The 16477-nt window shown below is 33.3% G+C and overlaps 4 protein-coding genes across 4 annotated transcripts; 2 read left to right on the plus strand and 2 right to left on the minus strand.

Annotated features, from left to right (window-relative positions):
- Positions 1-108: 108 nt before the first annotated feature.
- Positions 109-4656, minus strand: LOC9329322 (probable sulfate transporter 3.3). The gene is made up of 11 exons (XM_021013510.1): positions 4258-4656; positions 4098-4146; positions 3787-3994; positions 3095-3266; positions 2947-3012; positions 2238-2351; positions 2030-2146; positions 1118-1722; positions 805-890; positions 543-619; positions 109-445 (listed from the first exon to the last, which is right to left on the minus strand). Exons 1-11 carry the CDS (start codon positions 4504-4506, stop codon positions 293-295), a joined length of 1896 nt encoding a protein of 631 aa, XP_020869169.1. The 5' UTR covers positions 4507-4656; the 3' UTR covers positions 109-292.
- A 6345-nt stretch (positions 4657-11001) lies between these two features.
- Positions 11002-11712, plus strand: LOC9329323 (10 kDa chaperonin, mitochondrial). Its single transcript, XM_021010624.1, has 3 exons — positions 11002-11202; positions 11289-11428; positions 11517-11712. The coding sequence occupies exons 1-3, from the start codon at positions 11098-11100 to the stop codon at positions 11563-11565; spliced, it is 294 nt and encodes a 97-aa protein (XP_020866283.1). The 5' UTR covers positions 11002-11097; the 3' UTR covers positions 11566-11712.
- On the minus strand, positions 11688-13495 carry LOC9326617. Its single transcript, XM_021010623.1, has 6 exons — positions 13253-13495; positions 12762-13190; positions 12627-12682; positions 12454-12532; positions 12244-12382; positions 11688-12164 (listed from the first exon to the last, which is right to left on the minus strand). Exons 2-6 carry the CDS (start codon positions 12917-12919, stop codon positions 11859-11861), a joined length of 738 nt encoding a protein of 245 aa, XP_020866282.1. The 5' UTR covers positions 12920-13190; positions 13253-13495; the 3' UTR covers positions 11688-11858.
- A 1210-nt stretch (positions 13496-14705) lies between these two features.
- On the plus strand, positions 14706-15641 carry LOC9329324 (MLP-like protein 328). The gene is made up of 2 exons (XM_021014018.1): positions 14706-15029; positions 15104-15641. Exons 1-2 carry the CDS (start codon positions 14855-14857, stop codon positions 15373-15375), a joined length of 447 nt encoding a protein of 148 aa, XP_020869677.1. The 5' UTR covers positions 14706-14854; the 3' UTR covers positions 15376-15641.
- Positions 15642-16477: the final 836 nt, after the last annotated feature.

Genomic DNA, 16477 nt, shown 5'->3' on the forward strand with positions numbered 1-16477 from the left:
TATATATATATATATACACATATAATCCTTTTGATCTAGCTAAGATTCAATTCATCAATTCGATTTCAAGATCAATTTTATCCTCGGAGACTAAATATGGCAAAGTAATACTACAAAATGGCGAAACTCATATTAAACATATCTTGTAATCTTGACCAAAATCATTACCGGAAAGAGAGAGAGAGAAACATAACATTACATCTGTACTGAAATGAAAAGATGAAAAGAGACAAAAAGGAAAAATTTAACCATCCGTTAAATATCATTTTTGGACCGACCCAAAAAATTACAGTTAAACGTTATTGAGAGGTGGCCCTTTAAGAGATAGCGACGCAACGGCCTCAGCGACGGTTAAGAAGAGAAACTCGGGTCTCATGAACTCTTTTTGTTCGTCAGCTCTTTGTAGCTTCTCCATCACTTCGCTTAGAGGGTTCACAAACACAAGCTTCACACATAAAATAAATATCCGGTTTATATCAAAATCTAATTAGTTCCCTTGGATCAGTGACAAAAAACCTGTTTGTGAAAACAACTTTTTTTACCTCAATGTCCTTCTTCGCGGTTGTTTTCTTCAGTTCCTTAAAAAAGGAGACTCCGTTTGTGTCTACACCGCTCACGGCTTTAACATATATAAAAACAAAGTTAGCTAGTTGAAATATATTGGTTTACTTAAGTTTTATGGGTTTTTCGTAAGAAAACTAAAACCAATTGTTAATGAATGAATTTACCTTGTCCCTTATTTATTACCTTAACTCTAATCACATTTCCGTTATGGAATTCTAATAGGATTTTATTAAGACTAACCTGACATTTCAAGAATCAAGAACTGAAGTCTAGAATGCTTCTCTTGAGCTTCCTCTTCTTCGCATTCTTCAATCCAACGAGATGTTCTATAAATTTTTTATGCAACACAAAAGCAGAGAATGTTAGTATATTATATATCAATGCAACATAGTTATTAAGAAATGTGGTTCTTGTATAGTAATTCAGATTCCGTTTGCCATTACAATTTAATAAACATCGCGGTTCATTTTCTTTTAAGAGATCAAAATCTAATGTATCCGAACTTCCAAATTGTATATAGTCATATAGAAAAGAATCGTAGTTTACAGCTAACCTTTCAGTGAGGTAGTTAGAATTGGCGAAATTGACAGGAGATTCGATACTTAAGACGAGGAATCCTGGGATCCTTTGTGCTTCTTTGTAATGATGAAGATCCCGGTATATATCCGTTCCCGGAATATTACCCATTATAACCATTTTCGGCCTTGTTACTTGCATCAATATCTTGAACAACGATAGCCCTACCGCAATGGCGAGACCGTTTTGAACGGATAGGAAAATGACACCAAAGAACGCGCAAAGCATCACAAAGAAATCAAATTTATCGATCTTCCATATCTGACAGGCCGCGGGAAGGTCAATTAGACCAATGACTGCGGTCACGATGATGGCACCGAGGACCACGTTGGGAGTGTATTCGAAAAGCGGCATTAGGAAGAGAAGCGTAACCATAACCGTGACCGACATCACGATGTTTGAAACCGCGGTTTTAGCTCCCGCGTTGTTGTTTACAGCTGATCTAGAGAATGCTCCGGTTGTGACGTAGCAAGATGTGGCAGAGCCTACTACGTTCATTAGACCAATGGCGATCATCTCTTTGTTTCCATCTACGTGGTAGTTCTTTAGCGCTGCGAATGTTCTTCCCACTGCGATTCCTTCCTGTTCCATTACTAATTTAGTCAGGTGAACAATTGTTTCAAACTCTACATTTTTTACGCTAAGATAATCTTTTTCATATCTTTAGTCAAGTGAACCCACAAATTTTGTTTTTAACTTGAACCGACAATTTTAAACGTTTAAATCAAAATGATTTTCTTTAACTTATAAAAGTAAACGCCAAATATTTTGCATTTATAGTAAAAATGTATTTTATGTAAACATAAAATTTGTTTTATATTTCGAAAATGTGATATATTTATTTCTCACGTAAAAGTTGCGTTTGAAAAGAATAAAAAAAAAACTATACCGTGAGGGAGACGATTCCGGTGACGAGTCCGGTTTTGGCGACGAGTGCGAGATGACTACCGTGAAACTGAAGCATGTTCCAAGACGGTGGATTCAAACCTTCTTGTAATTTCCCGATCTATCAACAAATTAAAAGATTTCAAAATTTCTGCAAAACAAAGAGAAAGAAAAACAGAGAATTGGTTTATAGGGGGAAGAGGGAAGCTTACGACGCTGATTCCGTGACGGTCGGCTCTGAAAACAAAGACAAGAAGTGTAGAGACGATAACGGAAAGAAGTGGAGCTCCGGCTGAGACCCAGAACAGCTTCGGCTTCTTCATGCTCTGCATTCAGATTCCTTCTTATTATTACTTAAAATATACTATTTGACATCCCCACGCAGTAATTATCAAAAAAAAAAAAAATCGCCATGCAGTAATTTCTTAAAATATAACATTCATTTTTTAGCGACGACAAGCAAAAATCAGTAAGATATATGTTTCGGTGCATCTAAATTAATATCTTTGATGTTTTCTGTTCATAAAACTAGTTTTGACATCCTAATGTAACATTTAAATGTCATTTATTCGTTTTCGATTTGTGAATAAATGTGAATTATTTATATATAAAAAAATCTCTTTATGTAATAGTGTTTTTTTTTTGGTTGACTGCATAATATTCATGAGAAACAGGGGAACAAGAACAAAACCAGAGCAAAGTATGTAACAGCTATATAATCATTAAACTAATCAAATCTTTACCATAATTAACTTTTTGATGAAATAATTATTTGTTTTACTACTCCAAAACAGTTAGTTCGTTATTTATGGCGGGAAGAAGGTTTAGAGAAACAATGGCGGTCCATCGTAACAAATGTTGTACATGCATATTGATGGAGAATGAAAATGACAAATGAATAGTGAGAGGTAAGCAACATACGAGGTGACGTGTCGCGAGCAAGAAGAGCAAGAAGCAAACTCCCATCACAATTGTTTGCCATGACCACTGCACAATAGTACCATTAATAACATTGTAAATCAAAATTGACTAAAACAGAGGAATTAGGAAAAAGAAGAAGAAGAGAAACCTCGTTGGTGTGTTGGAAAACAGAGGAGAGAACAGGGACCACACTCATTTGCTTTGTGAAATGAGTTATCCCAAGCAGACCCTTTAGCTGTTGGAGTGATACAATTATGGCTGCTCCACCCATAAACCCTATTAGGGTCGCTTTTGATAGAAAGTCTATTATAAATCCCAGCCTACACATTAAAAAAAAAAAAAGTACACACAATGTTTCTTTTTCTTAAACAACATCTTCTCCATTGACACTTGGTGGTGCAAATTACTCTTTTTGTTTGATCATGAATTATTTCATATTTATGTTAAAATACACATTCATATTTCTTAGAACATTTTATGAAATCCATATCTTTTAATTAGTGATAGAATAGTAATAATATATGATTTATTCTTTATCACTTTTTCTAAAAAGCTTATTATACTTTGGACTAGGGTCAATAATATGATAATTATCTTCTAAATATGTATAAAACGTAAAAACAATCTTAAATTTGTTCCTAATCTTCAAAGGCAAGTAATATAAGCACCGACAACATTTAACGTTTAGTTATACTAGTGTGTATATGTAACCCTACAGACTGCCACTAGCCTAGGCCATGCCCAATATTGACCTCACATACACACAAATATTTCAACAGATATAAAACATGGTTAATGTAAAGCTAAGTAACTTTTTGGGTAAATATATAAATTTATAACCTGAGGATTCCAAGAGAGGCTTGAAAGAGACCAGCAAAGAAGGTAGAAGAGAAGGCTAGCTGTAGAAAGAGAAGAGGATTGTCTACGGGTGATACTTGTTGCCTTAGCATGGATCCTAAGATCAACGACGCTATGGAGACTGGTCCCACTGCTAGATCTCTTGAGCTTCCCAAGACCGCATATACCAACGGTGGCACAAAGCTCGAGTCTACACATACATCAACACACGTGTTTATGTAACGCTCAATAGTCTATAATGTTTCATGTGTATGAAAGGATAATTCTAATCAATTTCACTTTTAGATTCTCACATAGACCAACGATTGGTGGTAAATTTGCTAGCTTCGCGTAACTTATCCCCTGTTTTTATGAAAACCAAGAAGAAGAAAAAATCAAGAATTGGATTAAATGGTGGTCGTTATTGATCGGAACGTGAAATGGGTCGTCGTCGGCTTTTTGCTACGTACGTACCTGAGGAATAGCTAAACTGGCGATAGTGAGACCTGAAACGACGTCGGATTTGAGTAGTCTGAAGCTGTACTCAGGACACCATTGGAGGATAGGGAAAATGTATTGAGCGGCGCGTATGAGTTTGGTACGGTTTGGTTGTCCTCTGAACTGTCTTAAGGGATCGTCCGGGAAGAAGGTCTCCTTCAGTCTTGTCTTAAGCTTCGCCACCGTGCTCTTATGTGGTGGAGCAACCACCTTGTGCACCTCCATAATTAATTGGTTTTCCTAAGAATTTTTGTCACCAATGTGTGATGTTTCCTCTCTTGGCTCTTTGCTGATAATTTAAACATTAGCATTCTTTCGGGTCGGTCTTTAACATTTTATAATGGTATCTTATCTTGTTGGCCTCTCTTTTATTTTTGGTAAGAAAAAAAAAATTCGGAAAGTTACACGTACTGTTGTCTCTGTAAGGAAAACAAATTTTGTAATTTGACCCGATATTCCGTTTTGTTTTGTCTTTTGTTTTTGGCGTTTGTTTATTATTTACCCTATGAGTATTGATTCGTGTTATACTATTATATATAAAAAAAACATAAGAAACTGATTCGTGTCTATATATGCTCCAAATCTTTCACATCGCCACCTTGAGAACTTGTAATAATGCATATTCAGCAAATTTAACTGGTTGTAGTAAACTTGGTTTTGTAGAGACAAAAAAAAAAACAGAATTATATAGTTATGATCATTTATGGTAGATGGATAGTTTTGTGAAGCGACTGAACAATATATCTATTTTAGTTGAATGGTTTTTATTTGTGTAGAAAATAATAAACAACAACTGATTAGTATTTTTTATTAAGTACGATAAGTACTAATTATAACACTATATCTATATATAATATATATATATATAGTACTTAAGTTACAACATATATATATATATATATATATATATATATTTGTAACAATAATTTATAACAGTCTTAATTAGTTTCCACAATTTAAGAACGTAAGAACTTAAGTAATAGTATTATATACTACGAATAATAAATAAATGGCTTAATTACGTTTTGAAAACATAACAACTAAGACAATTTGAGTAACAATAATGCATAAATGTATCTATCTGGTCATGTACCCATTGATATCGCTAACAAACAAAGAGACGAAGAACTAGTCCACATGCACTAGGGGTTGTTGTTAGTTGTTACATTCATCCGGACAAAAAGAAAGTTTATGATTTTTGATTTATCATCGTTGGGTTTATGAGTCGAGCCCACAAAAAAAAAAAAACTATAAATCTAAAGTATTATATAGTATAAATTATCAAAAGCCTCACTTTCTATAGAAGAATATCAAGAGTCGACTTGATTTAAAGAGTTTAAGAAAAAAATTAATGTGTTGTCTTTATTCGAGTGAAAATTGTTAAAACCACACTTATTATGAAACAGATGAAAAATATGTAACAATTTATCCATTATTCGTTCTTTATGTCAATCGTTATCTCTAAAAATATCATATATATCTCTAAGATATAGTTCACAGTTTCATTGCTGACAAAATTAAATAAAACAAGTACATTATGAAGTATCGTATAAGTTTAGCTAGTAAGTGATATTGAACCATGATCGTATAAGTAAGTGATACTAGTATTATAGTTTGTTACTCGACGATTGTCTTCTCGTGTGAATCAGATCAAGTATATATTAATTTAATAAATGAAACTCGGACATTCCTTGTTTCTGGTGAAAGAAACGAGGGGACCAAAATTAAAGAATTATTTACATATTCATAGAAGATGAATTATCTAACCACACTTATAAAAGAAATAGAAAAAATTCCAACCAAACCTATCTACGTCGACAAAAAACACGTCGATTATATGGACGGCAAAAACCTACGATTTTAACCTACATATTTGAATCAATCCAGCTGGCTAATATTATAATTATATATATATGAATAAAAACCACCCTTAGACATAATTATTGCGATTCCAGTGAAGGATCAAATGAACTAATTAGTTAATGCAATTTGCTTAAAATTTGGTTTCAATGTATAGGATTGAGTCAAAATACCAAACTGTTTTTGATAAGTTATAATCCAAACTGCAAGATTCTTGACCCACTGATTATTATTGGGTCCATCTAAAAATGGTGGAGCAAAAAGTGAGCATTGGTGTAGATTCATTATGAATTCTAATTGTTTTTTTTTTGCGGTGAAATGGTATAATTAACCGGCTTTATGAATCAGTTTATTGCAATATAATGGTAAAATTAAATAGGAAAAATGTCATTTAAATCATCAATTGTTCATTTTCGTTGATTTAAAGCATGAACTCTGTATCCGGTGATTAAAATGCTCAATTTTATGTTGATTTTCAATTTAGTCATGAATTTTCGTTGACAAAAACCAATTGAGACATAAAATCGAAATCGAAAGATGAAATCTTGAGAAACTAATATTAAATCGGGATTTGAGAAGAAATCGAGAGAATTTATAATTTTGATATTATTTCTAGTTCTGGTTCATGAAGCCGGACCACAATTTATCTCTATACCAACAAAATAATTGACATATATTTTTTGGAAGATTTTTGTTTTTAGTTTTGTACATCGAACAAAAATGTTTTGGCTTGGTAAATCATAGGAAACATCTGATCAAATTTAAATAGTTATTATATCCATTTAAATAACATTTATTTTTCGCTTCACCAGTTCTATCAATATTTTATACTATTATTAATTAATAGAATTTATTCCATTTGGTTTTTAAATTCTGTATGCTTTGTTCATCTCCTACCCCTCGTTTCCTTTGCATCGTTAAAAACCCTAACTAAGTATGCTTATGTTTTTTTCTTCTTATAACGTTGTTTTGGTTCGGTGCGAAAAAAATCAAAATCATTGTGTAAAGAGAGAATAATAAGAAGAATGAGAATGATCTATGAAAACGTGTACCACGTCACATGGGAGGGCAATGAACACGAAGCCAAATAATACAAGTAAATGAATATTATAAATGGTATGGATATTGGTAGGCCAAATCGAATTGATAAATTGAAAAAGAATAGCAGAAGAAAGAAACAAAAGGGAAAAGTAACGGGACATGAATGGAGTTATTCATAGAAAAAGGATCTGATACCCAACTCTTTTGGAATGTATGCACATTGCGCACTTGTGAATGTATTCGCGTGACTCTATTGTTGACCATCTATCCACATTTTAAAGTTAAATTTTCTGAAATATATTATAGCTGCGAGTTAAACCATAGTTAAATTCTTGTTAATTAAATAAATATTAGCTCAAGGATACATAAATGTTCATGTATGTAATGAAAAAAAAAATGCATATAACAACCCATGTTTCAGACATGACACATGAATCTCTTGGCTTCCTCCACTAGACAAGTCATCGACTTTTTTAGGAATCTATAGTATTCGCATTTAATAATATATAGAGAAATAAGGAGATCATCTTGTATAGTATAATCAATAAAGATATTTTATAATGGTCACAAATTACCAAAAGGGATGTACATCTATTCAAAACTCTAAACTTAGGGTAAACATGGCGATTTAGGAATGCACATAAATATTACACACATAAAGAGCCTGAAATTTTTTGCGTTGAGAAAAAGAGAAGTAGAAAATGAAACTTCTTCATGTTGTTTTACCTAGTCTGGACCCAATAAATATTTGTTGAACGATGCAACACTAAAATACGACGTAGAAACCACACTATAAACCTACAACATTGAACTGGTAAAGCTATAACAGATAGTCTAATTTTAGCTATAAAAAAAAATTCAAACTAACAAAGAGTAGCTTAGAATCTAATTAGCAGTATAGATACAAATATCGTTTTACAAAATTATGCATTCAACATAATAATATCAATTATTTAACTCAATCTTCTTAAATATATATGAAATATATATATATATATGAAAAAAACTTAAGGGAAGAAGGCTAAATTATGACGGGGTGCCATTTTTGAATGATTCAATTGGGTTGTTTATATGCATAAGTGCAGCCACAAAATTTGTCAACCGACAATTTACCTCATAGTTTTAATTTTTCTAAAAAACTCCAGTAGATCATATATTTTTGTATTGCCAATGATTTTTTGGTCTTTTTCTAGCAAAAGATGATGTACTAGCTATTGATAAGATAATCAAAATGTTGAATTCAAATTAGCAGGAAAATGAGAAGGTGGGACAAAGGCGGCAAATGTCAAATGAGACACTGCTGATTAGCAAATATTCAAATAAGGGTGAAAAAGGAAGAGGCCAATGTCTATTTCCTTCCAAGTTACAACCATACAATCTGACCGGTGTGACCCAATCGTCCAATAGTAAGAAATAAGGGTCCCTAAAAATAATAATGCGACTTGAGAAAGTGACGACTGACAAGATCGGTCCTGCGATTTTATTATTTCAACCTTCTTTCAACCCCTATTCGGAACCAACTTGATAGTACATCAAACCACTTATACGGATTTGTCTTTGATATGTTTTTTTGGTTTTTGCATTATCGTGATGTGTTGATGCAATTTTGGTTTTTGTTTGTTAGCATCACGTTCTTATCTTTATGAAAATATACGTAACTGTGACTGAAAAGAGCTGTACCAGTTTTCTATACGTCTACAGTTTTAATAAAATTTTAAAGACAAGACGTGGATTTCATCCCAAATGTGAAGTCCTAACAATTTTTTTCTTCGGTTGTAGTAAAGAAAATTAGACTTTAGAATTTAGATGCTGTATTCTTTTTTCATATATACTACATATAAATTGTACCTATACAACCTAAATCTTCAAACCAATCTACCCACAATCATAACAAATAAGGATAGACTCAAATGGTTTTTAGTATAACATGGCATAAACTAAAAACTAATCAAGTGACTTTTGGTATAATGGTTTCCCTGAAAGAGGAAATCTTTAGTTCGAGTCCACTTGGAAGAAGAAATATTTCCAAAGAGAATAGTCTGAAAATTGTTTCCGGCTCTATGTAGATTAGAGTAAATAAATAGAAAAAAAAAACTAAGATCGTTTGGACTTTACATGTGCATTATAAAAATCATTTCATGAATTGAAATCAATACTTTTCTTTTAATATCGTTAATGTGAATCAACAGTTCATAAACTTAATATTCAAGCGAATAAACAACCATGAGAGGAATTGACAATAAGAAAGAAGGAAAAACAAACACAGAAATAAAATACCAAAAAAAAAGATGCTACAGCAAGTCGTATGCCATTCGTTTGGTGGATAACTTTTGATTTGTAGCTTCCTAATCAAACATCAATGTGAAATAAGTCCCTTTTTTTTTTTTCTTATCTAAGAAATTTATATAATAGCGTGGCACCTCAAGAAAGAACTTTAAACCCACCAATGGCTAAAACTTGGCTCTTGTCTTATTAGGTGTTGTGAATGATCTCCTCCTAATTTTTCAAAGTAAAAAGGTCGGTGCACGATGCAAGGCTTGTAATGTTCCCTTTGAATTTATGGTGAGATTCGATACGATGTTAGTGTCAAGATCCTCTTTTTTATTTTACACTCTTGCTTGGATGATAATTAAGGTGAATCTTTATGCTATAGTGCCTATCCATTTCTTCATCATTGTCATGAGATCTATCACCCATACTTATTATACTTTAGGGACCTCCTAAAAGACACATTGAGCTTTTGATTGCGTGTTGCTTTGTTATCATCTTTGCCCACTTTAGGGACCTCCAAGTGTCAGAATTTTTCTTTTCCATATTGTTCAACAAATTAGTTAGAGATAGGGCCATGCCATCCAATACAAATTTTAGTTCAATTTTCGTTTAAGCTTTTTTAGTTTTGAAATTTAAGAATGGAAATAAAAGTTGAATGCACGATTGGTTTTGGAAATAAGTTTTAATTAACACGGAATGAAGTTTTTGTTGCATCAGTATTTTCCAGTTGGTTGTCAATTCATTTATTTTTGGGCTGACTTAGAGACATCACTATGTAATAAAGTAATTGTTCTATTCAAGATTGTTAGCTCAAAACCTATATATGTGGTCTAAAATGCTCTGCATACGTGCATTGTCTTTCTACAAACTGACTTTACCATCGATTTAGACATCAATTGTCTGTTGAGTGTTGACGACATTTAGGTTTATATTTGTATTTAATGTCTACTTTTTTTAAACGAACGCCCACAACCAGTCAACCACAACTTTGAGTATTCGAAGTATATTTTTTTTGTTTGTAAACCCAAACGCAAAACTCATGATAATTTTATTTACGGATTGAGCAATGTATTTTCTATACTTAAGATAAATTTTGAGGTACTGAGAGCTTACTTTGGATAGCGGTTCACTTGTGGAAACAATAATGACATTTTCGTGTTTGGGAGCTTCAATTGGCGATCGAACTCGCTTAACTCTTCGTATAGTTGTGTCTTTTTCGGCGAATGCTCGCGCCTACTGTTGATTTCATTTTCTCATGTGGTTTTCTTTCATAATATGATTGTTTTCGTAGATTTCGTTTTTTTTTTGTTTTGTTATCTAATTGTAGTGTCCTTATTTCTGTAAAAAATCTCAAAAACGGTATCAAATTTGATCTTAAAAAAGTGATTTTTATGATTTAACGTGATATTTAGTAAAATAACATTTATTTTTATCCAACAATTTGACAACATTATTGAACAAGAACATGTTTGTTAAAAACACTTAATGGGCCTGGGCCACGTAAAGTCCAAGTAACCTTAAAAACCTAAAATCCAAAACACCTCTTCTGCTTAAACCCTAGACCCTAGAATATTCTTTTACCAACTCAATCAGAGCAACATTTTCGTAATCCGATCTCCGTCGTCGTCGTCGAAGCAGAGAGAAATGGCGAAGCGTTTGATCCCGACTCTCAACCGTGTATTGGTGGAGAAGATTCTTCCACCATCAAAGACCGTCTCCGGCATTCTCTTACCGGAGAAATCATCTCAGGTAAACGGGTTTCTTGAAAAATTCTCATCTTTATCTGTTTCTTCGATTGGACGAACTATAAATCTGTTGGATTTGATCGAACGCAGTTGAATTCCGGGAAAGTGATAGCAGTTGGTCCTGGAGCTAGAGACAGAGCTGGGAATCTGATTCCTGTTTCGGTTAAGGAAGGAGACAATGTTCTTTTGCCTGAATTCGGTGGTACTCAAGTTAAGCTAGGAGAGAAAGAGTATGTTCTTAAACTGTTCGATGTAATTCCTCTGAGAAAAATAAGTTTCAGTGACTTATTTCACTATGTGTTTCGTTTCTCTTTGCAGGTTCCTTTTGTATAGGGATGAAGATATCATGGCTACACTTCACGATTGATGTGGGAAAGAGATAGAATTGGTTCTTTGCTATTCGTTTTGTTGTCTGCGATAGTCTATTGATTTCGACTTTTGGATCAATTGTTATGATTGTTGTTCATTGTTGGCAACAAGTTCTTATAATTCAATAATCTCTTTTGTTTGGGAATGATGATCTACTTCTTACATAGAGATTACTGACTATAAGTCTAGAATGCTTCTTAGTTGTGTCGACTGATTAGGAGAAACAGAGAAACCATTTGTTTCAATGTTTTAAGAATAGAGAAGTTTTGTAGGAATTTCGGAAATCTTGATCTACTCAAGAAGCTTATTGCATGTTCCAACTCCAATGGCTGCAGCGAGGTGCCAGCCGGCGTGAATGAATGGTGTCTCGGGGAAGAAATCATCAGCTATGAACAAGGCACCTCCTAGCAATGAAGACATCTTGTGTACGTTATGAGCTGTTTTGAGATCTGGATCCTTTAAGCTTCTTTTAGCAAATGCGACCTCCATCATTCCAGTGTGAACAGCAGAGACCATGAGAGGCTGAAAAGGTAGAACTAAAGCTGATGCAGCCATCAAAAACTTTGGGTTCTCATTCCTTAGAGCCCTTGAGAGACACTGTCCACACACACCAGATTTAATCGGTTAAATTTTCTGAAGAAGAATTTGGAGATGGGTTAAGAAGAGTGGAACTTACTATTGTTGTTGTGGCTATCATTGTGTAATCTACCCATCTCAGGTACTTCCTCAACTTTCCCCTAGAGGCATGATACAGACTCGATGCAATTCCAACTCCAATTAAGGAGTTTGCGTACACCTTTGTGTTCAGATTCTTCCTACATTGCATAGTATCTTGTCAGAGAATCTTTCTACTTGAAATGATTTTTGCAAAGATAGAACATTTTACCTTGGTGCCTGCAAACCGAGGAATATGAAAGGAAGTGAAGTGGCCACATTAGCAGCTGTTTCTAAGACACTCTGGTCACCTGTCATATGTTTCGGTTACATAATAAAAGACCGATTAACCATCTTGAGGTTGGAAAGATAAAAGACCAAAAACAAAAATGGAAGGATTCGTACCGCGGATGCTGCAACAGATTGGCCTTAAGCATGGAGGTCTCTGTTGCCAAAAACGTCTGTAAAAGAGAAAACAAGTCAGGAATTGAAACCATTTCGAAAGCTGAGAATGTCACAAATTAATGTTAAGTAACTCACTCGATGAGCAGTCTCTGATTTGATTCCATGTCTGTGGATTTGGAGTCACTAACTTGAGTTGTCTTCTCAAATGAGAAGGGCGAATGAGACGTGACATGAACCCCATGGATACCCTCAAGGGCATTATTGCTTGACTTTGATACATTTTGGAGGCTCATGAAATCTTCCTGAAACCACACAGAACCAAAATCTCTCTATACGATACCAGAACAATCCAACTACTTTGTTGCCTCTTTTGTTCTCTTCTGTTCTGATGACAAAACAAAAATATTCATAAATTAAACTATAATTATTGGGCATACATGTGTTCGCCAGAGAGAAATTGGTTTCAAAGTCAACACCTAAAATTTGATTGCTCAATTCTCAATGACCAGAAAATTGTATCTGTTTTTTTTTTTAATTGCGTATGAATTTTATGTGAATAATGGACTTGAGATATAAAAAATGCAGAACAAATGATCCACGATAGAGACTAATGAATACAGAATAACCAAAGCATATAACGTTTTGAACAAATTTTAAAGGCAAAGCTAAGAAGAAGCAACGAAATGTTATATGCTAAATAGAAACATGCAAAATTATAGAGAGAGATCTAACCTGAAGGAATAGCCGTAAAAACTCTATAAGAATTGTTGAAGAAGAAATGCTATAAAGAGGGAGAGATAGAGAAGGAACAAGTAGAAGCAGAGAGAATCAGAGTCAGAGAGATGCGAATGACTCACGGAATCTTCTTCCTTAACTCTCTCTACTCCAACGGCATATTCTCTTCATCAATTTTCTTGATGCACTTACCCAAACCGGTTTATATACCGGTTTGATTTTGATCCGAAACAAGAACGTATCTCAGAGACAGCGTCATGCATGGTTTATAGGTGTGGGCTGAATATGGGCTAAGCCCAACGTTTAGTGTGTAAGTGTAACTGTGTTGTAAATACATTTGTCTTCTAAAATTTCCTCTTTGGGATGGTGAAAACTGAAAAGTGAAAACATTGAGTACTTTGTAGCTTTTAGAACAGATATTGGTTTTGTTTTTGATATTTCTTTTTTTAACCAATTCAAAATTTTCATAAAGAGTGATAAACAAAACAAGATCTGATCTTCTTATTTTTTTTACATATCTCTGCATTTTTAGTAATTGGATTTTTTTTTCTGCATTTTGAATAAAAAATAATAATTTTGGCTTTCAATGGTAGTCAATTTGTTCAATGACAAGATTTGAGAGGAAATTTAGTTAATGAAAATTAATTAAAAATAAAAAAAAAAATTAAATAACTGAAAATATTAAAAAGGAATATTTAATCATTCTTGAATTTTTCCTTCGTTTAATTATTATGGAAAACATATAAATTTTTGTAACATGTTTTGTTTTCGTGTGGCGTCATATATAGTGTGGACGTGTAATTTATCATATTGCGTCCTAATATAATAAATTAGAATCTCATAGTCTCATGTAACCATTTTTTTTTTTTATAGACCCGATCGGTTGATCCGGTTAGCGTTGGAGGAAACATACTGAACTGTTATCATGTGAACTCGTCGTCAACACTTAGGTGTTGGACTACCATACTGTCTAACCCCGAGTTTGAAATGCTTTCTGATTAATGCCCGTATGCAGTTAGCCTAATCATGGATACCATGTGAATTTTGGTCCAAACATAAATTTCCCAGACAAATGTGAATTTTATTTTCAGGATGAATCGAACGTAGGTTACTTCCTTCCAACATTTCTCCAATTCTCTCTTACCACTAGGCCACAGCGGTGATCTCCTCATATAACAAAATTAACATGAAAATTACGCTTCCTGATACACTTACCATTTTTATAACTACTTTCTCGAATTTTGTCACGATGTTAATCTCTAGTTGATAAGCATTATTACATTGGTGTAGTGTAATGTACAATAGTAAATTGTCGAGCCAACCAAAGTCAGCAAACACGTGTTATGCTTATCAAGAAACTGTTACGTAAGACGGCACCTACCTCTTTTTTTTTTGTTTTTTTCTCTCTTCTTTTTGTTTTACTCTATGCTTTTTGTTATGGTAAAGATAGATAACACAAGAGCCAGCGTCATTGACTAGGGTATCGTAAAGCCATGCCTGGTGTCCAGACTCTCGAACTGGAGATCCAAGTGAACATGACCGCTGAGAGATTCTTCAAGACTTTCAAAAAGAAAGAAGGAAATTTCACGGACAAGACAGAGGCAGTTTCTGTTCATCGTGAAGATCCCACATCCAACTCCTCTATTCAGATCTGGAATTTCATCGTTGGTATGTACTATTAACTTAGTTGTCTTTATTTTTCTAGTTCTTGACTTCCATCGATTATTTTGGATTTATTATAGATGGAAAGATGGAGCAGATCAAAGAGAAGATAGAGGTAGACGAAGAGAACAAGTCGGTATCTTTCGTAGCTCTTGAAGGAGATGTGTTGAAGCAATATAAGAGCTATAAGATAACACTTGACGTTGTTCCTAAAGGTGATCAAGTTTGTATTGCCAAGTGGACATGGGAATACGAGAAGCTAAACGACGACGTTCCTCCCCCTACCAGATACACTGCGTTCGTTGCAGATTACACACGCGACCTCGAGACTAGATTGTTGTTTGAATCATGATCATATCATTAATGTCTCTGAGTTCCTTGTTATATAAATCAGATCTTGTTATGCAAAAAAAATAAAATAAAATACACAGCCTGTTCTTCAATAGAAAAAATTATCAATTTTAGTTATTATTTTGTCCTATAGAACTATATCCGGTGTCCATAGAAATGATGACATGAAACAAATCGCATTAACTAATATGAAATATTTTACTCACTGAATAGATCTAATAGCGTTCAAACTACTTATTCCAATTGTTGTAATTTTACAAATTGCATAGGCCTACCATAGTACCATTGCATACTTAAAAGTTTACACAATTTGAAAATAAAAAAAAGAGTTCAGGAAAGATATATTTTTCAAAAACATCATGACAAAATTTATTGGATAACTTTATTTTATAATTTATATAATATTATATGTATATTATTGATGAATTACTTATGAGGAATATAAATTCCTCAAGCTAAGTAAGCATAAATTGCACCGAATTCCCTAAAAGAGAAAATTGACATGAGAAAGGCAATTTCCCTTTGAATAATATACATTCCCCCTCCCCACCTCAATTTTAGGTGGGTTCCCTTGTTCATAAATGTTTTCATTTTCGCTATAATTTTATACATAGTTTCTATTAGTGAATTTTACATGCAAAAGTTTCCACGTAAAAAATTTGGTCACTTTCACTTATATCATTAGTGGATATATAATATATATTTCTCAATTGTTTTCATTTTCGCTATAAAATCTACATACTTTCTATTATTGACTTTTACATGCAAAAAATTTCTACGTAAGTTGTTACTTTCACTTGCATCATTAGTTGAATTACTCATCCAATCCGTACAATGATTTGTTTAGAGTTATTAGATAAATACACCACATGATGCCACCAAAATCGATAAATGGATGCTGTGTTATGATATGGGAATAGTAACTATACGAGAAGTTATTTCATTTGCAGATTCTACCTGCGCGGCTTCAAGACAGCGTACATTAATTGTCTCGAAATACGATATTGGTCTTAGACCATCTTGTCAGCAGTCTCTTAGATGAATCTTAGGTATTAAGATATATTTAATTAAATGGCAAATGGTGATTATTGTTAAAAAACGTC

Source organism: Arabidopsis lyrata (genome assembly GCF_000004255.2).
Source record: "Arabidopsis lyrata subsp. lyrata unplaced genomic scaffold ARALYscaffold_1, whole genome shotgun sequence".
Lineage (NCBI taxonomy): Eukaryota > Viridiplantae > Streptophyta > Magnoliopsida > Brassicales > Brassicaceae > Arabidopsis > Arabidopsis lyrata.